The sequence below is a fragment of the Cyanistes caeruleus genome, chromosome 5 (genome assembly GCF_971803275.1).
Source record: "Cyanistes caeruleus chromosome 5, bCyaCae1.hap1.1, whole genome shotgun sequence".
In the NCBI taxonomy this organism is placed as follows: Eukaryota; Metazoa; Chordata; class Aves; order Passeriformes; family Paridae; genus Cyanistes; species Cyanistes caeruleus.
Window position 1 is genome coordinate 10,771,219 of NC_141705.1, and position 27,263 is coordinate 10,798,481.

The 27,263-nt window shown below is 38.3% G+C and overlaps 2 protein-coding genes across 5 annotated transcripts in view; one reads left to right on the forward strand and one right to left on the reverse strand.

Moving 5' to 3' along the window:
* Positions 1-1,467: 1,467 nt before the first annotated feature.
* Positions 1,468-19,787, reverse strand: TRMT44 (tRNA methyltransferase 44 homolog). Its single transcript, XM_086891672.1, has 11 exons — positions 19,376-19,787; positions 17,700-17,817; positions 16,619-16,838; positions 15,462-15,530; positions 13,182-13,289; positions 11,762-11,833; positions 9,075-9,181; positions 8,254-8,437; positions 7,184-7,574; positions 6,222-6,338; positions 1,468-3,807 (listed from the first exon to the last, which is right to left on the reverse strand). The coding sequence occupies exons 1-11, from the start codon at positions 19,770-19,772 to the stop codon at positions 3,572-3,574; spliced, it is 2,019 nt and encodes a 672-aa protein (XP_086747798.1). The 5' UTR covers positions 19,773-19,787; the 3' UTR covers positions 1,468-3,571.
* The window catches only part of ACOX3 (acyl-CoA oxidase 3, pristanoyl), a 32,038-nt gene continuing 24,337 nt past the window's right edge, over positions 19,563-27,263 (forward strand). The window contains exons 1-7 of one of the 4 annotated variants that reach the window (XM_023925565.2): positions 19,563-19,865; positions 22,005-22,183; positions 23,662-23,895; positions 24,932-25,003; positions 25,713-25,802; positions 26,268-26,411; positions 27,164-27,252. In XM_023925565.2, the coding sequence (XP_023781333.2) occupies positions 22,016-22,183; positions 23,662-23,895; positions 24,932-25,003; positions 25,713-25,802; positions 26,268-26,411; positions 27,164-27,252 (797 nt within the window). In that variant the 5' untranslated portion in view covers positions 19,563-19,865; positions 22,005-22,015. Of the gene's footprint in view, positions 20,155-22,004; positions 22,184-23,661; positions 23,896-24,931; positions 25,004-25,712; positions 25,803-26,267; positions 26,412-27,163; positions 27,253-27,263 lie in introns of all 4 variants that reach the window. The other 3 variants (XM_086891670.1, XM_023925566.2, XM_086891671.1) reach the window with 3 other exon arrangements.

A 27,263-nucleotide genomic window follows, 5' to 3' on the forward strand; every position in this document is an offset into this window, starting at 1 on the left:
ATATAAGGTTGGCATTTGGATGCAAAAATGTTCTCTTACCACTTCTGCAAACAACGGGGAAGTTTCTGTAATCCCAGATTTGCTGGCTGGCTCACCACCTGCAGGGATGCCACACGTGGAGGGGAAGAGCCCTCACACATCTGTGACAGAGCTGCTTGCTGGTGAGTTCAGAAACAAAGCCCATACAGAGGAGGCACTTTGCTGTAGCAACAGCAGCTATTCTACTTAGCATTGCACAGATAATAAAAACAAATGTAACTTCAAAACCAATTCACTGGTCTTATCATGTGTATATTTTCAATTTCAATGAGGCAAGCATGTATTTCATTCCCCTTTTAGTGTAAAGAAGAAAAAAAACCCCTCAAAACCAACCTTCTTCCTGTTTCTTAACCTTGACTTCCTCAAAGCCCACCTAAAAGGCTCCACAGGCAAACTCAGGAAATCACCCTTTTCAAGTAAACACATCCTACCCAAAGGTGAATTATCAGCGTAGACACCAACAACTGGCAAACTGAAAGTCTGTTTTTCCTCTTTGCACCATTTGGAAATAATCTCCATCTGGAGACAGCATGAACTTAATTTTACAGGGGCCTCCTCCTCAACAAACATACCAGCACGTTTACCACAATAAATAAGTGTCCTGAGGAATTCTTCTTACTCTGCACATAGCCAAAGGCTAACTCAGGCAACATTATCCCTTGATTATGTTCAGGTTCATGCAATTTCTCAACTCTTTTCTCAACTCTTGCTCTCTTGATAAGCAAAATGTTTTTCTGATTCTTGCAAGAGTAATTGCTCCATCAGCTGTGTTCCCTTTCTGTTTCATGGGGGCTGCAGTTTTCCTGACTTGTTCTATTCTTTCCCTTAGTCCAATTATTTCACTGAATATCCAACATTCCCCTTAGTACATAATTCACCTCAGGGTATATTTTTTTTCTGAAATGCACAATTTCTGTACTGTCTGTAACACAATGCTGATCAGAGCTGAACTCAGGATGTGATACCCAACACAACACTGCAAACCAGAGCTACAGGAAAGGCTCAGAGCCCACAACAGCTCCTGGCAGTGATAGGCCAGGTACCTGTACTACCTAGCATATTGGAAACGTGGTACATGATCCATGAGCAAGATGTTGCTGCAATTATCAGGGTCACTGTGATCTAGCAAGTGCTGATTCTTTCAAGATCAGAAGAAAAATGCAAAGCAAGAAAGGAGAATATGCATCTTCACGCAATGGACTGCACCCTGTTGCTTGAAGTTAGGGTGTGTGGAACTGTTTTGAAGTGCTTCCAGTGTCAGCTTTCATTTTTCCTCTGTTTTGTATTCAATTATTTCCTTCCTTTCTTCTTCAGATTCCCTGAGCTCTCACAGAGTTCTCACATGGCTTATTCACTCTTACCCCTAGATCTAACCTGCACTCACTTTCTGTGCCATTGATCCCACCTCTGCATTTCTTCTTTAGTAACTTTTTTCTGTAATTTTAATCTTGCCCTTTATTCAGTGGGATTTGCAATCAAAGTCTTGCTTCAGTAAATCAGAGCAGTTTCCACACTATCAATGTACAAACTGGGCCAGAACACAAGTCCTTGTCACAAAGCTTGTACAGCACATACAGTACTTTACCAGTACTTAACAGGTATGAAATATGACACCAGTTCAATGACTGTCTCTAAGTAATAATTAGGTTCACTGGTAAGCTGAGTGAATCATAGAACTGGTTCAATTGGGAAAGATCTTTAAGGTCATCAAGTCCAACCATTTACCCAGCACTGCCAAGTTGACCACAGTTCCTAAATGCCACACCTATGTGTCTTTTAAACACCGCCAGGCATTGTGGAGTGATTTCACCCTTTCCCTGGACAGCCTGCTGCAATGCTTGACAAGTCTTTTGGTGAAGATGTTTTTCCTAATATCCAATCTAAACTTCCCCTGGTTCAACTTGAAGCCATATTCTTTTAACCTGTCACTTGTTACATGGGAGAAGAGACTGATCCCCAACCTGGCTACAACCTCATTTCAGGTTGTAGAGAGTAATAAGAGCTTCCTTTCCACCAGGCTAAAAAGCCTCAGTTCCCCAAGCTGCTCCTCACAGAACATGTTCTCTAGACCCTTCATCAGCTTTATTATTCTTCTTAGGAAGTGCATTTAAAAATGAAACCTTTTCAAGAAAATAATAGTCTAGCAAAGAAAATCACAACTTGCTCAAGGTGCTAAATGTTCCTTTGTAAGCTGATACACAGAACCCCCACCATCCCAATATTATTAAACACATTTTCACATTCTTTTACTCCTTACTTTGAAAATAAGGAAAGGCCAGATTGGATGAGGATTCACAGAATCTGATCTACTGAAAGATGTCTGTGCCCATGGCAGGGGAGTTGGAACCAGATGATCTTTAAGGTTGTTTCCAATGAAACTCATTCTACTACGAATCTATGACAGTGTGACCTACAAACCCCTAAAAACCTACACATACATCTGAAGGCTTCCACAGTAATTTCCCAGAAAGTTGTTTTTGCAAACCAATTACTTTGAATCAATAAAATAATCAAGGAAAGGACTAGGAAGGGTATTCTATTGTATTATTGCACAGTAACATGAAAGGCAGGAAAGAGTGAAATCTCTCTCATTTCTGACTTCCAAGAGCCACTATGAGTTATAAGAAACCATAAATCCTCCTGCTGAAGAACACATTCAGCACAGGTTGCAAGGTGAGCAGCAGCAGTGTGAGCAGCAGGTTGAGCTCAGGGTGGTGGCAGCCCCAGGCAAGAGGCCAAGAAACACAACCCTTCAAATAGGAAAGGGCCTGGGGAGCCATGGCCACCAGACACTCAACAGGAGCTGAGGACTCCCAGACTTTGTGTACCCTGTGAGGGTAAAAAAGCCCAGGAGTTCCTTTGTTCAGGGTCCCTCATCAGAGGCAGCAACTTGAGCTGCTATTTTGTTGTTGCACCAAAACCACAAAGTTTAAATTATTTTAAGGATTGAGACATGTGAGACTGAGCTATGGGACTCCTGGGGTCAGCGAGTAAAGGAACCTTGTCTGTGTGAGTGTGGGAAGTGTAGAGAGTCAAGCAGGGCAACCATGAGCTCACTGGAGCTGCCTGCTGTGAAGGAGTTTCAGTCCCAGCTCAGGTGCTGTGGGTGTGGCTGCCACAGCAGCACCTGGATGGTTGGACAGAGAAGTTTCCTTAACATTCCTTGTAAATGTGGAACAAAACAGGGTAATTTTCAGGGTTTGAAAATGCTGCATCATTTACTTTTGAACTGATTAAGGATCATGAGGAGTTTCCCAGGAAATTAGTTTTTAAATTTTTCTACTTACACAAATACATGCTAGACAAGCCATGACAAATCCAAAAATATATACGTACTTTACTATACTTATTCCCTGTTAATAAAAAAATAAAGAATTAGAAATACAAGAGAACTTGTAAACCACCTGCAAAATAACATGCACAGAAATGAAGAAAATCCCTCCATATTGTACAGATGTTCATGCACTAGGCAGTCCCAAAGTCAATCATAGATTCTGTAATGTACATAAGCCTAAACAGAAGTTGCAACATTTTATTGCTGTGTATGTTTTTTCTTTTTAATTGTCTGAGACTGCCTTAGCTCCTCAGTCCCATGGGCATATGGGCAAGCTTCAGAAGGTAAAGAACAACCATCAGGATGATGAATGTAAAACCAACAGAGCCGTGTTTTAAATGCTTCAGCTGAAAGGCGCCGTTTCACTTCAGGTTTAGTTTTACTTGGTGGTTTCTCTTTTCTCCAGTCACGAATATGAACTCTCCCATTTTGAACTAAAAATAAACAAAAATGCAGCTGTTAATAGACAGCCATGGCAAATTATAGTGGAAAAAACTGCAGTGACATTCTGTGAATAAAAAACATTCTACAAATGGATCACTCAGGCAAAACCAGATGAGCCATTTGTACAGAAACAGAAAGAAGTACACAACAAACCAAGACAATGTAGACACAGTACATAGAAGACTTGATTGATTTCTCTGAGAGATGTTTTACTGGGATACAGAATAGTTTGAGCCACCTTTGCATGATCTTTGTAGAAGTCTGTTAGCTCATTTTAAATATAGCAGTTGGGATCACTTAGATTAAAATCATCTGAACTTAGATTGCAAGTTCTAACAGAAGAATTTTCAACTTCAAGAACTAAAATTCTTCTCATGTTTGCATCTTTATGATTCCACATTTAAAATGTGATTACCAGCAAGTGTCTTTCACAGTGCATTCACTGACCCAAAAATGCACTGCACGGAGAAGATGACATGTCTAATCCTTCATGTGAACCAACTCTGAACTACCACTGGTTTATAAGGACTCAGCACTTTGGGCTTTTTTAATGCATTTGCTGTGGTAGGACCATAAACTGCACATGCACACACTTTTGAATCTCTGTCAACTCCTTAAACAAGTAAACAAAATAGATGAAAGGAAGTTAGCCAGAGAGGAAGAAAAAAGATGACAAACAAGAGTGAAAATTAAGAGGGAAGAATCTGACACTTTCAAGTTGCCATGCTCTATTTTCATATTCTCCTTCAATCACACCTTCTGCACCTTCTGTAGCTTGGGATAGTTAACCAATACCATTCTGCACTCTGATAATTGCTATTCAAAAACTAACAAGTCCAGTGAAGGCTGAGTATCACATGGTCTGCACTGGACAAATTAATGTCTCCAGGTTTCTTTGTGATACACAGATCTGAACTCATACTAAGCCAGTCAAGAAGCAATTTCAGCTGAGCTTTAAAATCCCTCACAAATGACAAAGAAAAAGTAGCAGCTATTTATGATCAAGCATAGTTTTTCCCTAGAAACTCAGTCTTGTATTGGACAAGATACCTGATCTAAAGAAACTGTCACCAATCAGTTATTCTAAGACCCACTTTTTGTTTGGTGTGTGTTTGCAAATCCCTCCATTTCCAGGTTTTAAAAGAAAAACAATTCAGTAAATTAACAGAAGAGCTGTAACCATGTTCTTCTCTGTCCTCATGGGCAGGAGCAATGTCCTTGGAGACAACCAGAAGTTTCTTGCTATGGTGACATCTACTAAGGGAGGAACCACATGGTCTCTCCCCAGGCCCTGGGGAGTACCTATGTGACGTAAATTACTGAGCTAACTCAGATTAAGTCAGAGCTTTCTTCACAAGTAATGTGCACACAGCCTCTGAGCCAATTTAAAATGCTCATTCCATTTACAATGTAACATGTTGCAAAACTGATTTCACCTATTCCTAATGATAGCAAACCAAATTCAGACACCTAATAAACTCCATGAGACCAACTCTTTTTAATGGATCATAATTCAGGAGGATTTTGTAAGCCAAGTGTACAGAAATCTTTAGTGGATGCTAAACTTGCTTAAGTTGAGCACTGGCAACAGGTTGCATACTCAGGATTACTTGACATGGATTAGTTGATCAGTATCTTACAGGACATATAGAACTGTTAGGACATAGCACACTTCAAAATCCGAAGCAGCTTTAATACTGATAAAGCCCTGAAGATCTCCTGTTACTGCAAAGCTACATTTTAGTTTTGCAAAACTTCACACTGACAAAAAAGCCCTAAAGCAGTTACACAAAGCACACTGTCACCACATATTACAACAGGGAAAAGAAGCCTAAACCCAAAAAACTGCTATCAACAAACCCAGCCAGCCACAGAGACCTGCTACTGAGTTCTTTCTGCCATACTACCAAAAGCTGCACGAACACAAGGTACCACAAGCTACATAAACACATCAAGCTTCACAATTATAGGTTCTTAAAGAGGCTAATTTTGTTTCATGACTGCATTTATACTTTGGGGCTTGGTATGGTCAGACTAAGCCTCAGTTAAATGCTTTAGTAAAATTGCTCTGTATTTGACAGCCTCAAAACCATCAGTACTTCATAGGAAGAAACAAAAATATAAGATCAAAGAATAGCATCAAATTAGCCACTTAAACAAAAGGTTTGTCTTTTCAGATACAGACAGTGTAGAACATTTTGCTGAGAGATGCCTCACCAATCTCATTCATAAGAGCTTTACTAACAATATCTTGGAGCAATGGGCACATAAAGAATATTCAGCTTTCCACAAAGATACAAAAAGCAGTTAAAAAACCACCACCATAGTAATTCTTCAGTTAAGTTTAACTGCATATAGAGGAAATAGAATAAATTATTAAGGAAAAAACTCAAGACTCCTTCACCTTCAAATACTTGATGATTGTTCTTGAGTAGTGTTTGCAGGCCTCCATATTCACTTTTCAGCTTTTTTAAAGTCTCTTTATTCAAGTGTTCTGCCACTTCTCTCAAGGAAAGGCTTTCTGCAATAAAAAATAGTAGAATTATTAAAAACTTTTGTATTTAAAACCTTAATACAATTCAACTTCTATATAAGGTAATGATTATGAGCAGAATGTCAGAATTATCTACCAGTATGACAGTGACTTTTTTCTCACAATATGATGTATGGTACATATTTTATATGCATATTGTCTGTAAAACAACAGCTTTCATTTTACAGGACTCAGGTCAGAATTTCCACAGTAAGACACTTTTTACTTGCTCTGTTTTTACAGTAGCATGTAACCCTCATTGCAATAAGCACTGTTTATAAGCATGTAGTTAGAAGACTCAGTCAGTAACATACAACAAACTACAGTGAGTAAAAAGAACAGATGGAAGAAAATGGAAAGATTGTAGTAGTGAGAACTGACTGCTTATACAATTAACAGCAACTTAACATTCTTTTTGTTCCTAAAACAAAACTAAAAATTCCTAATCATGTTGTAACCTAATGCCACTTGAAAGCACTTTTTACAAACTCTTACAGACTTATAGCTAATTATTCTGTTAATATTCTAAACCGCAATACTCTTCCCAGATAAGGTAGAGTTGTGGGTTTAGTTGGGTTTGGTTTAATAAAAATGGATTCTATAATAGTATTTAAGTGTAAATCAGGAAAAAATCTCGCACCAATTTCAAAATATTCTTCTGTGTATTTATATTTATGTATTTATGTGCAATAAAACATAGTGGGAAAAAAAGCATCTTTGATTGCAATTGTATTGTTCTCAGTGTTTCTAAAAATCTATTCACAAACACGTAAATTTGCTGGAAAAGACATGTTCTATCAGCTAAAGATAGCATAAAGGAAAGATAACCTCACCTCCTTGATTCCAGGTATTCATATTTCCACCCTGCTTATCAGAACATGATTTTTGGGGGGCTGCATTTAACAGCAAGTTCGCCACATTGAGAACCACTTCATCTACAAAATCCCGAGGGAGGGAAGCACAATTTCTGATTTGTTCTACTTTTTCTCTGGGTTGAAATCCAGGCATCCAAACTGTACCCACTGTCTCAGTCTCATCTTCAGGAGGTTCTGAGCCTGCTTTTTTGCACTGACCACCACAGTGATCCTTATGGTTAAATCCAACCCTTCTGTCACACGTGGCCACGGCACAGGTCCGACGACTGTTAATAAACTGTGTGATCTGCTGGTCAATCAGAGCATGTTCTGCAGCTGGATAGGTCCTGCTTTTCCCAACAAAGCTGACCTGTTTTAGTAGAAACAGGTAAATCACTATCAGAGTCCTGAATTTACACCCAGCCCCACAACCTCCACATGTTTATGGAAACTTCTCAGTAAAGAACTTACAGTACCTACAATAAAGAACCTACAATAAAATCCAGTATCAACTCAATGCTCAGTAACACCTGAGGGTTTTTAATTCCAGTCTTTGAATACTGGTGCACCAGAAGAAATCCAGTGAACAAATCATAATCCATCATGCTATACAATCACACAGCAGAACTATTGTTCGTGACCCTCAGATTATTTAAAGATGGACATCTCTTCCTACTCTGAGAACATTTCACTGTGAATTTCACTGGACAAGAAATACAGCAAAATTAAGTATAAAAAAGTGAGACGAGCAGCTAGAAAAATTAAGGCAAAAAAATAAGGGTTTTTTAAAGTTTTCTATCATTTCGAGTGACATAAGACAAAATCATGAAATGTTTCATTTTTTCCTGTTTTAGCCCTGTACCTATAACATTAAGAATAGAATTGTCAACAAAACAATGAGTATTTTTAATCTCTTCAGAGCATCCTGTATCAAGTAATGAAGCTGACTATAGTCTTATCTTACAACAGTAACAGTGAACAAACATCCATATGCTTCAAACAGAGCAAATTAAAAAAAAATACAAAAGCACTCCAGAAGCCAAAATTACCCTTTTTGTTGACGGAATTCTAAGGCAATCTTCTTCCACATGGAAGCCACATACAAATCCCACTTGGGCAACAAAATCAAGATATTCTCTGTACTGAGTTTTCTTGCTTTGTCTTCGGCTGTATTTTCCATGGAAATCAAAGAAGCAGCATGGCAGCACAAAGTAGCAACATGAATAGGAAGACCTACAAGAAGGATAACGAACTGCTGAACAGTAAATTATTTCAGAAAACACAAAAATTTAACAACCAACCTATCAGATAAAAGCAACAATGGATTTTTTTATTAAGCAATAGAGCTTCATGCAATAATACTTATAACTTCCTCTTTCAGCCAAACTATCAGTTTAGTCAAAAATACCATTTCACAAAGTATTTGATGTAGCAACTTACTTTGCCAACTTAATTTCCAGAAGTAAAACTCTAAATTACTGCTGCTGGTTGAAAAGAGCACAACATCTCAAGGGAAGGCAGAACCATATGCTTGTATTTACAAGAAAAAAAAACACAAAAAAACCCCAAACAACACATATAAGGAATAAAAAATTTTTGGCTTTTAAATTTCAAAAGTAAAATGCTGCATTGAATTCTATGAGAAAGTAAATACTGCATCTGTGCTTCTTCACAGAAAGAGAAACATTTTGTAAAAATAATCAACTCCCATCAAAACTAGCCCATCTTACAAGAAGAACAGGTGTGGAACCAAAGCTTTTACCAAGTTTTTACAGTTTTTACCAAGCCCACATAGGTAATTATGGAGGGGGTTGTTTTCTGCCTGTTTTTTAACTCCTTCCATCCCATTCCCCCTCTTCTGCAAAAATACCTCGCTGCAATTACAGGTATCCATGGCGTTAACTCATCTGAATGGTTTCCTATGAGCCAGTCAGTATCTGGAAAGAGATGACTGTCACCTGGAATGATCGTAGCTTCCTAAAAAACAGAACAACACAGTATGTGAATCCTATGACAGGTATCTTTAAAGCATTTTATTTAAAGCACTAAGTAATAATATAAAGTAATAACCAGCTGACAAATATAAGGTGAATGAGCACCACAAACACCAACGTTTTCCTCAATTAGCAGATTTTATAGCCACAGGGAAGTAATTAAGCAACAAACACCCACAAAACATGGGTCAGAAAAAGAGTGGTACAGCAACTCTGATTAAGATATCTAGCATTTAAATATATATAACAAATATTATACACTAAATTATGATTTCTTGCCTATCTCCTATCATTTGTATGCCTGAACTCAGTTTTTCAGAAAGGCACTTAATTTGCTGTTTTGCAGCCTAAAGGACTCACACAGCTTCATTGTTATTTTCTCCTTCACAGGTGCTGCCCAAATCAAAACCTAATATACAGAACACCACCCTTCACATGCTATTGTTCATATATAATAAAACAATAACAAACAAAAGAAAGCCCAAATTAAAGCAACAGGTTGAATTTTTCATACAGGCTGAATTCAAATGTCCTACAGTGCCCATAATGTTTGTGCCCCACATATGTTTTCTCACTTTGAACGAAGTTCAGCAGAGAATGTACTGAAAGATACTGACACCATGGAAGTAGACTAGATATTCTTCCCTCAAAATGCATATGAACATTAAAATAATTATTGGGCAAATTTGAAAAAGTTTTACATTTGAATTTCCACAGATCTTTAGGAAAAGTTCTGAAAATTATGCCCATAATCTCTCTTTATATAGAAAATGTATGTTTTAAGAGCTTAAAATTCACATGTACATACAAAGCAGTATCTGTATAGGAATTAAAGAATAAAATAAAACAAAACCACTTATTAGGGAATTTCAAACTATCTTGGTTACTTTCCAAATCCCTCTTAAAGATCAATATGGTGATTGTTCACTTAAAATTGATACTACAGCTCATTTTTAGATATGTATAAACATTTATAGATAATGAATGTAGCAAGTTGGGGGTTTTTTGGCAGATTACTGGATGTTAAATTACCAAGCCTTTGGTCAGTGTTTTCTTAAGGCTGGTTAAACATGTTACTTATACTTTACATTTCAGCTTTGATCATTCAATTTAGGCATAACACAAGTTATCAGTGCCACACTGCCCATTTTGACAGTCACCCCCAATCAAATTTGTATCCACCATGTCTGACAGCAGTTTGGAAACACAGAGTGCCACCTGTTACATCCATTTACATTGTTAGTATTGTACTGAACCACACAGATGGCAACATATACCCTGCAATTCATGTTGTAAGTAAAGATCAAAACAAAATTAACTACAGGGGTAACAACAGGCTGCAAGCAGGTGCTTTTTCCTTCTGTGGCTTCAATGGCTACAGGAGCCTTGCAAAATCATTTCATCCTTCCTGTTCATTGTCTAACTCCTTCCAGCATAAATCATCATTTTCCTCAGCATATATTTTTATTGTTTCTTTCAGGGCAGAAAAAGGAACATGTAACACAAAGATAAAGAGACAATTCTATTCAGCATGATCAGATGTGACTTTAAATAGAGTAGAAGAGGAACAAAGGAGCACCACAGCTTGATGATTTGGGTTGTTTGTTGAAGTTTTTCAGTAAGATCTGCTTGCAGACTGCAGCAAAGGAGTATGGTAGTTTTGGCAACCTGTACACAAAATGGCAGGGTGGCAAAGAGAAGGCTGCACAACACTGAAATCTGTAAACTCTCATCTGTGGAAACTGATGTTCTTTCCTTATTTACTGTGTTAGCATCCAAAGATATGTTGAATAGACTTTAAACAACACTACTAGAGAATAACCACAGGTGGAAAATGATTTTACTATATTGGGAGCTCACAGCTTTTGACAGAACAGAGTAAGAAGTCTTAGACCTGCATAAAAGAAACCAGGAATACCTCACCTCCAAAGGGCAACTGCTCATTGACACTATGCTTTCATGAGTATCAGATTAAGAATGCCTGGAATCAAAGTGAATGTTCCTGTGCTCAAATTGTTCATAAAAATGCTAACATGAAACTTGAAATATAATCCCTTTTGCACACTCATTTTCCTGTTCATTTTTGAAGGCCATTATTGCAATTATTTAGGTTGGCTCCTTTGAGGTTTAACAACAATTCTGGTCCCAGAACAGAACACAGCACTAGAAGATCAGAATCCCTTTCAAGAAAATATCCAAAATTATGAGTGGCTTTATTATCTTTTATGTGCTAGTGGTGCAAGCAAAACTGCTTAATATTGATCTTCCAGTAAAAAGGAAGCTTGTTTCATGGTGTGCACATCTGTACATGCAGTAAGAAATCATCCCAATCATTCTTGGCTGAGAAATAAGCTAGTTGCAAATATGCAAGGGTCCAATACAAGATTTTTCTCATAATTCCCTTTACCACTTCCTTTACCCCCAAGGGATATGGGTAGCATCATACCAAACCTATGGGTCTCTTTAGATAACTGTCTGTAACCCAGTATGCTTCCTTACACTTGCATCAAAACAAATGAATAAATGTACATATCAGTAAGACTGACATACATTTGCATAATACCTCTAAATGCGTCTCTGGTCCATACATGTCCCATATTTTTCTTCTCCTCACATCAATTCCTCTTCCTGAATGCTGAAATATTTGAACAACAGAAAGATTCAATTTAAGTATTGCTTTTAGCAGAAATTTCAAATAGGTTCAGTAAATGTACATTTTAACTTCAATTACTTCATTCATGCTAAAATTAAGACATGTAACAAAAACCAGCTTTGCCATTTCGGGCAGAAGTTGAACGCTTTTATTCCCTTCTTTCCCTCTGAAATATGAAGGGAATTACTAGAAAACCGTAAGAATATATCTGGTTCAAAATTTTACCTGGGCACACCTATTGAGACTGCTCTTGAAAATCTGTAAAAGCAGAGGTGTTGATTTTTGGTTGGTTTATTTATAAAATATCAAAACCTTTCACAGGGTGAGTATTACTGCAGTGCCCACAGGGCTCAGAGCAGAATGCTACTCTAAGCAGTTCTTAGTGGAGAACCACCATTCAACTACTGAAGCCCAAACAATTTTTCCCCTGCTTGGATTAAAAGGAAAAGGAAATAGACTGGAAACTAAAGCAAGAATGAAGAATGTGCAGTATTTGAAATTCAAGAACCTTGTGCAGAACTAAGAAAAATCAATTACTAAAAAAAGTCTCATAAAAATATCATACATTATTTTTTTGTCAGTCAATGTTTGTCAGCACTTAATGAATGAATCACTGACTGAATGAAAAAATCCACATGGAAAACAGCAGCCTATGTTACACAAAAGTTTTCTGGTGACACAAGAATAGAAAACTTGTGCTAGAACTTGGAACATTTCCCTACTCCCACAATGACATTTCTTTATCTAAGAGATACTCATTTCCTCTATAAATTTTCCCATGTTCTCCCAAAAGTGGAAAATGCAATTTTCTGAAACAGAGAGACCCAACTTCAATGGGTTTTGTTTAGTCTCACTTTTCTTTCATTGCTGTTTCAGAAACTATGTTCCAAGAAACTGAATTATACTGTTGCCACATTTTTACTCCCAAAAGTAAATTATGCTGCTAGGCATTTTTAATTAAGAAATCTCGAGATTGCTTTCAAAGATACAGAAAAACAATTACAGGATGTCACAAGTAGTTTGGATAAGAATAAGTTCATGAATCTTGCAAGATAACATCTTTGTTGTTCAACATCTTGCAAGAGAGAATCTGTGTCAGAATTCCACACTGCTTTTTGCATAACTAAAATATTCTAAAACACTAATTAAGATAAACAAATAACTGATTTCTAATCCTCTGGTAGGATTTTCTAGTTAGTAACTGCAGTGACAAAATCCTGTTTTAGCAACATGAATTTAATTTTTGGCTATTTGCATGCCAGAAAAAAGGAAAGTATAACAGATACTGACACAAGTTGTTAATATACATTTTAAAAAGCATTCTATTTACCCCTTCATTGTTTAGAATATGAACCAGCAAACCATTTCCACATCCAAGATCTACAAATGACTGTTTCTTGGTTAACCCTTTTTCTTTTCTCTCTTCTTCCCAAAGAATCTAAGACAAGAAAACAGAACATATTAGGCTTCCACTCTCAAGTTTCCCTATAAGAAACCACCAAAGATTATTGGAGAAGAAAGGAGAAAACTAAAAATGCAGACTTGACAGAAAACATTCACTGTACTCAGAGGTAAAAATAACTTTAGAGGGAAAAAAAAAACAACTTAAAAAAAACCCCCAAAAAACAGAAAACTACTGTTTATGAAGTGGAAAAATAATTAATTTGAAAAAATATCAATAATTTTCTAAGTACTAAGCCCATCCTTCACTGTGTTTTGAGTCATTGGGAGTTGAAATTAATCAGGGCTTTACAACTCTGGGCTAGAATGAGAATAAATGTAAAGTAAGTTGCTAAAACAATGGGCACAAGAGAAGAACAGTGGAAAGCAAGGGGAGTATCAAGTAAACTTCAGCAGACTCTGCAAGTAACACCACAGATGCACTTATATCCACTGTACTAAAGAATGCATTGATGGCAGAGCTGAAAATAAACCTCAAAATATTCTTTGCAATCACTTGGTGATATACTGGTACATGTAAAATCTCTTTTACTGAACAAAGCAAGTGTTACCTAGCAAGTTAACTGTCCCAAATTCTACACTAGCTAAGGGACCCAAAGCTTTTAGATAAATTCTAGTCCCTGAGCTGTACATAAGTAGGCACTTTTACACAGATATGTAATCCATAATTAATAAGTGTCTGTTTCTCTGCAGAACATGGATTCACCTTTACCACTTTCCAACTCTTTCCTTCAATGAGAAGTAAGATATATTCCTAACTCTGCACTCTGATTTTTTACCATGACTACCACAAATCCTGAAGGGTACTTAACTATGAAAATTAGTATTTGTAATATTGTCACTTTTGAATACCAGTTTTGCTAGAGGGAAAGAAGCTGAAGACAAACATAGTCTGCTAATCTCATGCATTGTTTTTAGGTTTACCTATCATTGTACTGTGGCACTCTAGGCAGTATCCCAGAAATCCTTAATTACCTCATTCACTGATCCTACCTGTCCTCCAATTCCTGCAGAGTTTTTCATAACACAAACGCAACAGCTACATCCTTGACCATGCTCCTGGTCAGTAAGTGATCTCAATATGATTGCAGAATAAAATGAGGTCACATGGAGATGTCATAAACCCATAATAACACTGGACCTACCTTTTCTAAATCCCCTGTGTAATGCACTTCCAAACAATGAGTTTCATACACCATCATATAGATACCTGAACATTTTGAAGCAGCTTAGGTTATTAACACTTCAAGTTTTTATTTACATAAACTATATATTGAATAACTTTAATAACTTTCTGAAAACTACTGCTAATTAGCCAAAACATAATCACTGTAAACCAACATTCACGTGTATAAAAATGCCATCACTCCAGAATTTTCTTGTGGCTACAACTAAATTCCTAATTTTCGACATTGAATACTATGATGGTGGTAAAAATAGTAAAGATGAGTATTACATAGCTCTTTCCAGAAGCCATTATCTAAGGCTCTAAGGGGTTAAATATTTAATTATCAAAATAAATCAGTCCTGAATGAGTACTGTAAATGAGCTAACATTCACAAATACTGATTTAGGAAAGATGCTACAAGTATAGTTCAATATAGACATGCTCTTACCACTGCCAGGTTGGCAAACAAAAATATTTATGTGCTTGCCTTTTAAAAACCTGAAGTTTCTAAGAACTGCAGGTAGCAGAGTTTTCATAGAATTTTAAGTAGTTATATGTTTAAGAAAACTGCACAAAGCATTTATCTGCACTCCTAGCATCTGCAGTTGATCTTATTACACTTGAAAATGGGATTTGAGCTGAAATTTTATCGAGAAAAGGCACAGCAGTGAAAAAACATTAAGATTTTATTTGTTCATAGAATAAAATGAACAAGTAGTAGAAAACTTTATACAACAATGAATCCTAAACTCCAACTGATCCATCTTATCACTTCTACATTAGTGCCTTTGCCTTTCTCACCTATAAATAAATAAATGTTGTGTATGTAGATAACAAATTTCCTGTGACAGAAGAGTTCAAATCTTCATTATGTCTTCATGAAGAAGTTTTTGCTTACCTTTAAAATTACCTTCTTTAGAGAGGTTCTATTATTAGGAAATATAACCTTACAGCGTATTACTAGATAAAGCAGTTCCCTACCAGCAAGTAAGTGGCTATGGCAACATCTTCATAAACAAACTTCTCAGGATCTGTCACTTCAGGCCACACCTTCAGAAAAAAAAAACAAACAACAAGAAACAACAGAATGAAAAACTAGATGAGAATTTCTTTTCTGCATCTGAAATAACCTCAAAAAAACTCAGACACAGTAATTTGGATACTTATTCACTTCAGTAAGTTTCTGGACTTCACAGATTTTGCATTTTAACCTCATTAAAATATACCCAGAGAATATAAAGACTGATTCAACCAAACAAAGTTTCTAAGAACATTTCTTAGAACATTTCTAAGAACACATGGTGCAGGCCACAAGTAAACAGCTACATCTGTTCTGTAATAGACCATGGATCTTTCACTTTCTCAGGAGAAAAAAAATCTTATCTATACCTCTGCAAGGTTGAGAACATATACATTTAGAATTATCCCGGCACAGTGGACACAAAGAATCAAAATCTTAAATAGGAAGACAGAAAGTGGAAGTATTATTCTCAAGTGTTACTTTGCAAATGACTAATTGAAACAAAGACTAAATACTCAACACCAGCAATTCTACTGCAGAACTGAAGACCACATTGCTCTTACCCAAAAATATAGCTCTCCTCTCCTATGTATCTTCCTGTAAGTACTGAAATATTAATAGTAAAACCTTACAGCATTTTCACTGGATGTTTTACAAAAGCATTTGCCAATTTTTTTGTTTGCAGCAAAAGCCAAGTTTGCAAGAATACAAACATTGTTTCATACAGTGCTCTGTTGCTCTTCAGGATAAGTAAAAAAATTACAGTGCTGCTCCTCTAACTCAAACACATATTAAGATAGTATAAAAAGGTTTTTGAGAAGGAGGTGTTTTATTTATGCCTTCTAAAATGTGGATGACTATTTATTCCACTAGACCTGCTTCGTTTTTATTGTAAGTGATACATCCTGGAATATGCCTAACTCCTCCAAATACTTATTGAAAATTTGGCTCTAAATCCTGCTTTTCCAATTAAGTTCTTCCAAGTACTAAACAGCTTTATTCTCCATATATACCAAAAAAACCACCAAAACATGAAACCAAAAAACATACATTGTAATTCAATTGCCTCTTTTATAAAAAGGAAGGATAATATTACTGCTTTTACTGCTAAACTTACCTTTACCATCTTTTTGTACTTTTCTTTGAGGTCCTGATAAACATGGCTGTATTTTGCTACTGAAATGAGCGAGAGTGTACTTTTAAACTCACTGGGCTTTTGCTCCACAGACCATTTAGCCAGTTTGGACAAAAGTTCATTTCCAAGCCATACTAGTTTTGGGTACACAATTCCATCTGAAAACCAATCTTCTGGAAATGGAGCTACAACAGATATAGACCTTAAAAACAAACAAACAAAAAAACAGTATAAATACAGTATTTCATTACTTCAGCTATCTCAAGGACAGAGAAAACAAGGATTAAGTGGAGAAAATCAGAAGATCAGAGATATAAAACTAGACTGGAGAATAAGTCTATAGAATTATTCTAGCCTCTAGAATAAGACAAACAAAAGGAAAGTAAACCTATGAAGTTACTGAATAATTAATAACCCCCTGAATTTTGTTAGCTCATTATCTCTCAATTTAAAGACTGTACATAAGAGTCCATGATGCATTTAACACATTAAATGAGGACTCACATATAATGAGCAACCTGATTTCACACAACAGCCAAACACTAAACAGTGAAAATCAACTTATGAAATTCCTGAAAAATAACAGGACAATTTAGGAGAAAAATATATCCATTGTCACAACTCACATTTCATTATCTCTAACTTTATTCATATTTTATTACACCTACATCCCCAGATGCCCAGGACCAAACTGGTCTACATATCAGTGACTGAAGCTCAGTGTGTTTACAGCAACTCTGGTTTGACCCTCACCCTTACTAACACCCACAGAACCTTTTCAACAGACACTGCTACTCCTCGTGATCAGAAGAGGCATAATTTTCTAGACCACACATGGGTACAGTCAATGTTTACATTCAAAGGTGAAACAGGTTTGTTTTATATTGTTCTTAGTATGGTAGATTTTTATTTTTAGAGAACACTATGCACTAATACCACACCACTACTGTAATTTATTAATTAAGCAGAAAATTATAAAATCTAAATTGCCAACGTACGAATACTAAACCATTGTGTGACTCTTTAAATAACTGTTTCCTTCCTCTCTCACTCCCATACTTACCACTCCTCATCTTTTATGTGTTTAAGTTGAATTTGATAAATATTGCACTTTTTAACCAGGTATTTTCCTTCACTGTTTTCCTCCAAGGGCAGAAAGGTCACAGTTCCATTGCAAAAATCTGAAAAGATATGCAAATAAGGGTTTATTATTCCATGGAGCAACCCACCCTGGTTAGCACCAAAATGAGCTTCTGCCTGCAAACTAGTGAGGCAAGACATAATAACAGAGAAAAAACCACAATATCAGGAATAGATCTGTTTCTTGGTGTTTTTAACATATGAAACTACAATTTGAATTCTCCAAATCTAGCACTCTATTGCATGATGTTTCCAAAATATCTAGGGCTTACCAGGCATATTCATGTGCATCAAACCTAACTATTTTAATAAAGTAAAAACTAAACAATAAGATTTTTCTAGTATATGACTGCTGCTTTTCCATACCCCACAGCAAATCCAGAGCCCTGGGAAGCAGGAAGCGGTATTACTTTCTCTAAAAACTAAAAAGCCTTTTCCTGCTGTTGTTTACGCTGGGCAGTTGCTTCAGAACAACTTATTAAGTTCTCAGTTTTGAAAATGTTTTTAATTACTGTCACAACAAACATTCTTGCTGCTAGAAATACTATACTGGCTACATAATCAATTTTCAAATGGACTCCAAAATTTTCTGAGTTAGATAAGAAAGAATTAATTATCAGTAGAAAAAATGTTAAGTCTTGCTATCTTGTCTCATCCTTAGCAATTCCACTTCTAACAATTTTTAACTGTAAACAAATTAGTTTTTAAAAAAATCTCCTAGGCTTTTTCTTAGAGATAAGCTCCATAGATGCAGCTCAGGAACATCTTTTCTTAGCAACAAAATTAAAAATAAATCAAAATATATAATATTTTCTTTTAAGGCACCAATTTTTTGAAGGCATCAAGTAAGAATCATAGGCCTCAAGAACATCCCAAGTGTGCCCCATAAATGACTATCAGTCTTTCTGAATTGTAAGTCGAGTTGTTTCTGGAATTCTGATTGTTTCCAAAACATTACTACCAGAATTTAATCCACATCAACATTTCTTCCAAAATTTATCTAAAAAACGGTGTCAAGTTCTACCCTATGTAAATTTCTTTATATTAGCAGGATTTATTGCAGCGTATTACCATCACACAGTGTAAGAAAACACCCCAAAGCAAAACAAAAACAAAACAAAAAAAGTTGAGCTTCTTTCTTAAGGAATACTAAACATTAAGAAAGTCGATACAAACATTTCCACTTGTCCGGGCTGGTGCCATAGCTGCCTACTCCTTTCAGTACTTCTGCACTTCCAAACCCTACAGTCTCTCCTCACAAGCCCCTCATTAGGTCTGCACCACGAGCAGCGTTTGTGCGTGGGCAGCTCACTCGTGACAGGAGCTCCTGAGCGCCACATGCCTTTGGCCTCTGTAATTTGTATTCCAACTGCTGAAACTTCAGCGCTTCCTAACGCAACAACGAAAGGCAAAAATAAACCCTAAGCACACGAAGCGGACGAAAGACCATCTTCGTTCGCACAAACAGGGGAGAGAAATTCCCTCATCTGCGGCATTTCTCTCATCTGCGAGACAATATCTGAGGGGCCAGGTCAGCGACAGCCCCGGCCCCTCACACGCTGCGCCCCGGGCCCGGTGCTCAGCGCCGTCTCCGCTCACCTTGCACCGCCAGCTCCCGGGCCGGGGCCGCGGCGGGCCGGCCTCGGGGCAGCAGCGTCCTCAGCACAGCCCGGAGCTCGCCGGGCCCGCCCCAGGCCGTGAGGGGCGGCGGCAGAGGCAGCTGGCCCCACACCTCCCTCCAGAGCCGGCCCAGCCCCGCGGCCCCCGCCGCTCGCCCCTCCTGCCCGCCGCCGCCCCCGCCTGCCCCCGCGGCGGCGAAGGATGTATTTATCTCCCCGCCGAGCGGCACCGTGCCCTCCGCCTGGATAGCGGCGCCGCTCAGCCGCCTGTTCACCACCTGCGGCTTCTCCAGCCACACGCGTACGGCAGCCCAGAAGCCGCGGGGCAGCGCGGCGCCGCCGGGATCCCGCACGGCCGCCGTCCCCACCGGCCCCATCCACCGCCCGCTGCCGCCGCGCTGCGCCGGGAGGCGGAGCGCGTCGCAGGCTGCTCCCGTCAGTTCCCGAGGCGGAGACAGCGGCAGCCGCAGGTAGGTACCGGGTCCCCTCGCCCCAGCCTCCGGCTCTGAGGCTCCAGATGCCGGGAGGGACCGCTGCGGTGTCGTCCTGCGGCTGAAAACACGGGGAGCCGCCAGCTCCCAGCAGGGCGTGAGGCTGGAGGGTCGTCACCGCATGGGCAGCTCTGTCGGGGGAAGGTCTGTGCCCCTGTGTCAGCGGGCGCAGAACAGCTGCGTGAAAACGCCTCCTGAGAGCAAAATCCAGACCGGGACGGCTGACTGACACTGGACAGGCAGCCCGGCCCAACAGGGAGACATCTCGGTACACTTTTTTTAGCAAATAACAGTGCATTTGTAGTCTGTTTTTGTCCTGTCTGAGCAGAAGCGAGGCCCTGCCGTGGGCTCGGGCCGCTCGAAGAGCGGGCGTGCGATGAGCCCGCACAGAAGCGCTTCGTGCCTTGCCTTTACCCTGCCCGGGGCCATCCTGTCCTTCACCCTGCCCGGGGCTCTCCTTTACCCTGCCCCGGGGCCATCCTGTCCTTCACCCTGCCCGGGGCTCTCCTTTACCCTGCCCGGGGCTGTCCTACTCTGGGCGACTGCCGGCAGCAGATTGCTCGGCAATACAGAGCCACTAGAAAATAAAATAAAACACTACTTATAGAAGGTCTTAGCCATAAGGGTACACTATCATTATTCTTGACAACCACCAAGTCTGAGCTGTGTCATTTGTTAGGCAAGATAGTTGAGGATAGTAGCCTGCGAACTGACCTTAGCCCTTGTGATTTATGACACTTTCTTGGTGCCCGGGTATGAATTGGAATTCCTAGCAGGAGCACTTTCCACGGAAAAAAGTTTCCAACTCAACATTTTGCAGTGAAACTGCAGCAGTTCTTTGCAAATTGAAAATAATGTGGTTTTAACTTCCACCTTCACACACGTTTCAAAATTTCAGAGCAAGGCTGAAATTAACACTGAATTTATTCGTTAGGGCAACCATTGTTAATTTTCCTATTGTAACCACCTCTTTCGATTTCTTAATTAGTTTTGAAACTGTTGACCTGGTGCCAAATTATATGAAGTCTGACAATTTGTAATATATTTTAAGTACAGAATGCCTTTTTTTTATAAACTCTTAGGTTTTCTTATTTGGGTAATATCATTGATTTGCAATGTAAATAAAGTTAAATGTAATAGCTGCAACATTCCAATGTATTTTTTTCTCTTCTATGAGTGAAAGCTTCCAACTGCTGCCTGATTTACCTGTTTTCCATTTAGAAGTGTAATATCTGTTTATTTGGCTGGAGGTTGAAACACTTTCGCAATGTCTTTTTTTTTTTTTTTCTTTCCAAACCTGTTGCTCAATACTGGAGCTGCATCTTCCTTGAACTGATTTGGAAGTCACATGCAGAAATACTGTACTGCTGTTCTCTTCTACTGTGTTTGTAATGTTCAGAACTAGGGGATGACCTCCGTGAAAGGATAAGGTTGAAAGAGAGGTATCAAGGAGGTATATCAAGATTATGAGGGGGAAAAAGCAGACTGCTGAAGTAGTTTCTGTACTTCATTATGTTCAAGGTCTGTACTGAGCCTTTGGCCAGCCCTGGGCCAGGATGTCCTAGGTATACCTTTGAGTTGCTTCTTTTAGTCAGTCCTGTTAAATTGTGTCCAGCTTCTGCTGCCCTGTCCTGTGGTTTTTGCACCCTGCAAGCACAGCAGATCTCTCTGCTGTCTCTGTGGTGTCAGGAACCGCTGGGTGTACTGTGAGCAGCAGAGGGCTCTCCAGCAGCAGCTTCTGGAAGCAGCAGAGGCTCAGCCTCTACTTCTTTGGGCCGGGTTCTAATGAACAGCAAGACTCCTCTCCTGAACCAGTGCAGTTGTATCTACTGACAGGGAAATTCTGCAGGGTCGGTGCAGTTCTGTAGTGCTCTTACCTGACACATAGATGCACTCAAGTAGCCAGCAGACTTCATGGGGCCTTACTTCATTTGTTGTTTAAGAAATGGTATTTTCTCACCTGGGACTTTGATCACACCCTTTTTATCACCCTCATACTTTTAAACAAGTCCATGGATTTAATTAACAACTCTCCTAATTTATTTTAATAATTAAAAAAAGAAAACAAACCCATACGTCTGTGGTGCTTCAGTTTGTGTTTTATCTTGTTTGCTGCAGTTTAGCTAACAATGGCATCCACACTGAATCAGAAAGAAATGACTGGCAACCAAAACTCATGGGATAGTTTGCTGCCAGATTTCCCTAAAGGCCCGCTTTCCAGGTATCGTGACAAAGCTTCCTTCAACTGGAAGGAGATGGCAATGTTCATAGATGGTGAAGATATAATCCAGCTGAAGGTAAATTTTGCAAGAATTGTAAGCATGTTTTAATTGTGGAGATATCAGTGAAAGTAACTATTTTTTTTTTCAAAAAACATAGTTAATAATACTTTAGCTGCATTACCTACATTATAGTTAATAATACTTTGTAAATATGGAGAATAAAAAAATTTGATTTGCACAGCCAGTTTTCAGAACAGAGCTCAAATTTTAAGCAATCTACTCTGCTAAGGCTCATTTAATTACTGAACATCAGTTACAGGGGAGACCAGCAGGTGCTACATTTCAGAACTTGAGTGTTCATTTCAAACTGAGAAAGAACTATATTCTATTATACTTCTTTACTGTTTGCATTAAATCATAGACCCTATGGTTTTGCAAGGCACTAATGCAGAGCTAAGTTTGAGCCTCTGTCTAACAGTATTTCTGTCTTTGACTTAATTTCCTACAATGTTCTGTGTTTCCATTAATGCTTATGTGGCATTGCAGTTGAAGATTAGCATGTGAAACTTGCTGAAAGCTAGCCCTACCATGAAAAGAGATTAACTACAGCACAAGAGATGGTGAGGAAATTCATGACTTGGGAGGACAAAGGGCTAGCTTTTGAAAGGTGGTGTAGATTTGTGTGGATTTAAGCTAATCTTGAATCTTCACCATAATTATAAAAATCCTAGCAGGTAGGTCAGAGAAATCAGAAAGACCTGGTTCTGTATCTGACTGGTGTGTGTTAGAGCACAGAAAAAAACACAAGTTCCCTGTTTCTGAAGGAGTTTCAAACCTATGTGGGCATGTAGAGTTGTTTACACAGAGAAAGGGAATGACTGCCTTTCAAAGGAAAGCACAGGAGGTCTGGGTTTCTTCCTTCTTATGTGAAAGACAATTAAGAAGATGTGGATATCTTGAAGACAGAGCTCTGGGATAAACAAGGTGCCATAATATATTATCTAATACAAAAAGGATCTAAATGACAACATTAAAAGATGCACATCCCCACATTGCAGGGTTGCATACGATGGTTCCATTAAATGGAGTCTTTTTTTACTTTCATCTGGGAACAGAGCAGTTGTGGTAGCTTAATGGCTTTACCATTGCATATATGTCATTGCATATTTCTAACTGAAACTCTAAGCCCTGGAGTTTTACCTTTGTGCTCAGACTGAGGGACTTCTGCCCCTTAGATTCTGCCAGTAGCTTCATATATTGAGACAGTGAAGCTGCTACACAAAGCAAGTAAGTTTGACCATACTGTTCTTATGGATTCAGAATTAATCAATGAATCATTTAATGGTGAAGAAGATGTCATAAAATTTAGCAAGAGCTGTATATGACAGGCCATTTAAATGTATTTTTTAATTCTCTGGAATTTTTGATTTATAGGTTTATACCTTCTAGCAAATGATTGTAGTTTGAGACCCACTGTTACTCTAGAAGAAAGTTAACTGTTTTTATTAATGCTTTTAGGTTAATGTTCTCATGTCAGTTTTTTCCTCTCCAAGAACAGAATCTTCTCTGCTCTGGAAAATGACCCTCTCTTTGCACACCATCCTGGAGAAGATTTGTGCCGTGAAAAATATCAGGAGGTGACATTCCTGCGCTGTAAAAGGCTCTTTGAGTATGACTTTCTTACTCATCAAGAGATGATGGAGAACCCATTAAGGCTTTTTAATACGCTGCTCTGTATAGGAATGTATGATTGGTCTCCATGTCTCCAGTTTGTCTTACATAGTGGTGTAAGTACACTTCAAGGGTTATAGTGGTGTATGTTTGGATTTAAGTAACTTCTAATACCATAATTCTGTTGCTTTATGCCTGTTTTAATCAAAAGTTGTTATTTTCCTCATCCTTTCTTTTCAAAAATGGTATTAAGTTTTAACTGTTTAGAAGAGTCAGAGAGCTGTGGGTAATCTTTGTTGTTAAACCTCGGTCTCAACTGGAATCCCACCTGGAAAGTAAAGGTAATGCAGTACAGACAGAGATGCAGAAAAAATTTTGATGCCTTCTTTTGTTTACTCCTCTGCCTCCTCTCTAGGGCAGCCAAAGAACTTGGTTGTTGGTGGCTCTGTGTTTGCTAAAGATTTGCAGGTATCAGAAAGTTACCTGCTCTAAGCCCCAGTGTCTTAATGAAGGGGAGAACCCAGAAGTAATGGAAAGCAGTTCAAAATTTCTCACTGATATCAGTGGCTGTATTCTGTTAATCAGTTTTTCCCAGATGGATCTCTCACAAAGAATGCTCAACATAGCTGGTCAAATATTATCAGTTTCAATAATAATTAATAAATTAATTATTAGTATTCACATAGCTGGGGAGTATCTAGGAATTAGAGTTTTGTTGTGTGAATACCTATGTAGGAAAACTGAAGGTAGCTTTCAAATCAGCATTCTTGTTTGTTCTTGAAGTAGCTACCTTCAGTTCCCAATCTGTTTGCAATAAAATGAACTAAGGTAGTCTTGGAGTTTTCCTTTGCTCAAGGGAACATCACTTATGACAAGTGGAAAGAATTTTTTCAGCATTTGCAGTGAAGGCTTGAACAGGTTAGAGCTGGGACAAGTTCAGTCATCTGTAAAGGGGCATTGACAAGATCAAATCCTGACTAACCTCCCCCAGCTATAGTTTAATTATTGTTTACTATAATTATATAATTATAATATAATGTTTTGCAGCCCACTTTCCCTGGTCTCTTTACTGGACATCACTATTAAAAATCATGTGTAATTTGTGCTTTTCATCACAGGGCACTGATTTCATTCATTACTCTCTTTTTACAGGTATTTGCGTCTTCAATTATGAGTGCTTCTAAGAGATTTGTACACATCTTGAAACAAGCTTATCGCATGGAGGTAATTTTTTTAAATAATTTGTGAGAAATGGACACTATTAGAACTGTGTCGCTATTTGCTGTTTTGTGTAATTTCTGATCTCTTCACATACCTAGGTATCTCTAAATAGCAAAAGAAAATACCATGGAGCAGATTCAGGCATTGAGCTCTGACTGTCCTCACTACTAGCTCATAAACCACTTCCTGGATGTGTTTTAGGCTGTTGAAGTTAACATCCAGACAAAATTTGGGAACTTTTCCCAAAAGGCAGTAATAGATGACATTACACCAGTTTAGGTTCTGTCCTGAGTCATTAACCTTGATGTGTTGCCATAAAAATTCCATTCTAACACTATAAAATGGAAAATAATAATTTCTTAATGCCAAAGAAACGCCACATGGAGTTCAGTGGGACCAAGTACTCCGCAGAATAAGTGCAGCCTGTCTGATACAAAAGGTGCCAATCCTAAATAGTTTCTCCAGTGTAGGCCATGTGGGCAGTGTTCACTGTCTGGCCAAACCCCCTTTGACTTTCCAAGGTAAATATTCTGAGTGCACTTAAACTGAGCTTTGTGTTTCTTTTGTTGCTCTTTATCACTTCCTGTTTTGTTTTGGGGGGTTTTCGTCAAGTTACTCTCCAGCAGCTGAATTTGAAATCATTTGAAAGTCTTGCAGTTTTAATTAATGTAATAAAGTGGTCTTGAGTTGTGCTCTGTATCTCTTTCTTTAGATTTTTGGATGTTTTGCTCTGACTGAACTCAGCCATGGAACTAACACCAAAGGCATAAGGACTACGGCCACATTTGATCCTAGCACTCAGGTTAGTTCCTGACACACACTGTCAGCCAGGCTTCCTTTCCATGCAGAACTGTGTAAGGAGTTGGTCACTGCACAGGCTTAAGCTCTCACAGCTGAAACAGCTCTCTCAGTTCTTTGCTTGAACTTGAGCTCAGTTTAACCTAAGACCTAGGAAATGCTTCCCAGCCCATGGAAAAGACCTGCTTTTCTGTTTTTTTGACTGCTTAAATGAGCAACTAAAAAAGCTGAGTTTCAGGCTTTATAATGAGGCAATGAGCTTTTTAAACTCTTAAACCTTTTCCTTAATGCATGTGTTCTCTCCAAAGTGGAACACAATAAGAGAGCTCTCAGGTGCTGGGATGCAGTACAGAATAAAATCCTTTCAGTTAATGAATATTTTCAAAACATTGCCAGGTTGATGAAAAAATAATAGCTGTGACCTGATTTTTATTATTTACATAATTTTCTGTTCCTTTCCTGATTACAGGAATTTGTCATCAATACACCTGACTTTGAAGCTGCAAAGTTCTGGGTTGGTAATATGGGGAAACATGCCACTCATGCAGTTTTGTATGCCCAACTCTATACTCCTGATGGACAGTGCCAAGGATTACATTCCTTTGTTGTACAGGTAGGGTGGAAATTTGCTAATCCTTTTATTCTTTTGGGGAAGAGTGGGTTCAAATTAAAGACTTTTTTATACTATTATTTATATCTGGCCAGCTGATTCTTTATATAATACCTTCACAGTTTATTGCAGTTGTAACCAGGATACTTTTTTTAAATGTTCACTGATTTTATGAAGGTTGTAGAGCTAGTTTTATACTGTCAGTTTTCTGCACAGGGCATCAGATGATTTATGTCTGCCAGTGCTGCAGGCTGATCTGCATGAAATCTGCAAAATTCCACCACAGAAATAATTTTAAAAGATTGAAGGCATCAGAAAATATGTCGGTGCAATAAAAGACTTGTATGTAGTAAAATGAACTCGTTGCATACTGAACAAAGTTTATTACAGAACTGGGGAATACCTCAAAGCTGATTGTTACATAAAAATTCCATTGGTTTCTGCTGTGTCTGTGTACACCTGAAGGAGGTTTCAGTGCTAGTCTGATGAGAGAAGTCATCAGTGTTAAGGGATATTTAGCACAGTGGTGCAATTAGTGTAATCTTTCAAAGTAATTTTAATTAAAGTATCTATGTCCTGAATGAGAGGATGCACAAGTACAAGTTATATCCAGGATTATGTGCTTGAAAGAAACAGTGAGCTCTCTTCATCATTAGCAGCAGGGTACAAGTTGGGAATACTTTAAACTTTTGAAACATTCAGCCACTAACTTTCATTGTTCCATTACTGAAATGTTTTGTTTTACTTCTCTACAGATTCGAGACACAAAAACTCTCCTACCAATGCCAGGTGTGATGGTAGGTGACGTAGGAAAGAAGCTTGGGCAGAATGGGTTGGATAATGGGTAAGTCATTA

Excerpts from the sequence above, each read along its gene's own strand:
- TRMT44 (XM_086891672.1), bottom strand. The coding sequence starts at position 19,772 with ATGGGGCCGGTGGGGACGGCGGCCGTGCGGGATCCCGGCGGCGCCGCG. Across the intron at positions 11,834-13,181 it reads ATATTCTAAACAATGAAGGG|CATTCAGGAAGAGGAATTGA; the intron begins GTAAATAGAATG and ends CAAATATTTCAG. Across the intron at positions 3,808-6,221 it reads CAATCATCAAGTATTTGAAG|TTCAAAATGGGAGAGTTCAT; the intron begins GTGAAGGAGTCT and ends GTTTATTTTTAG.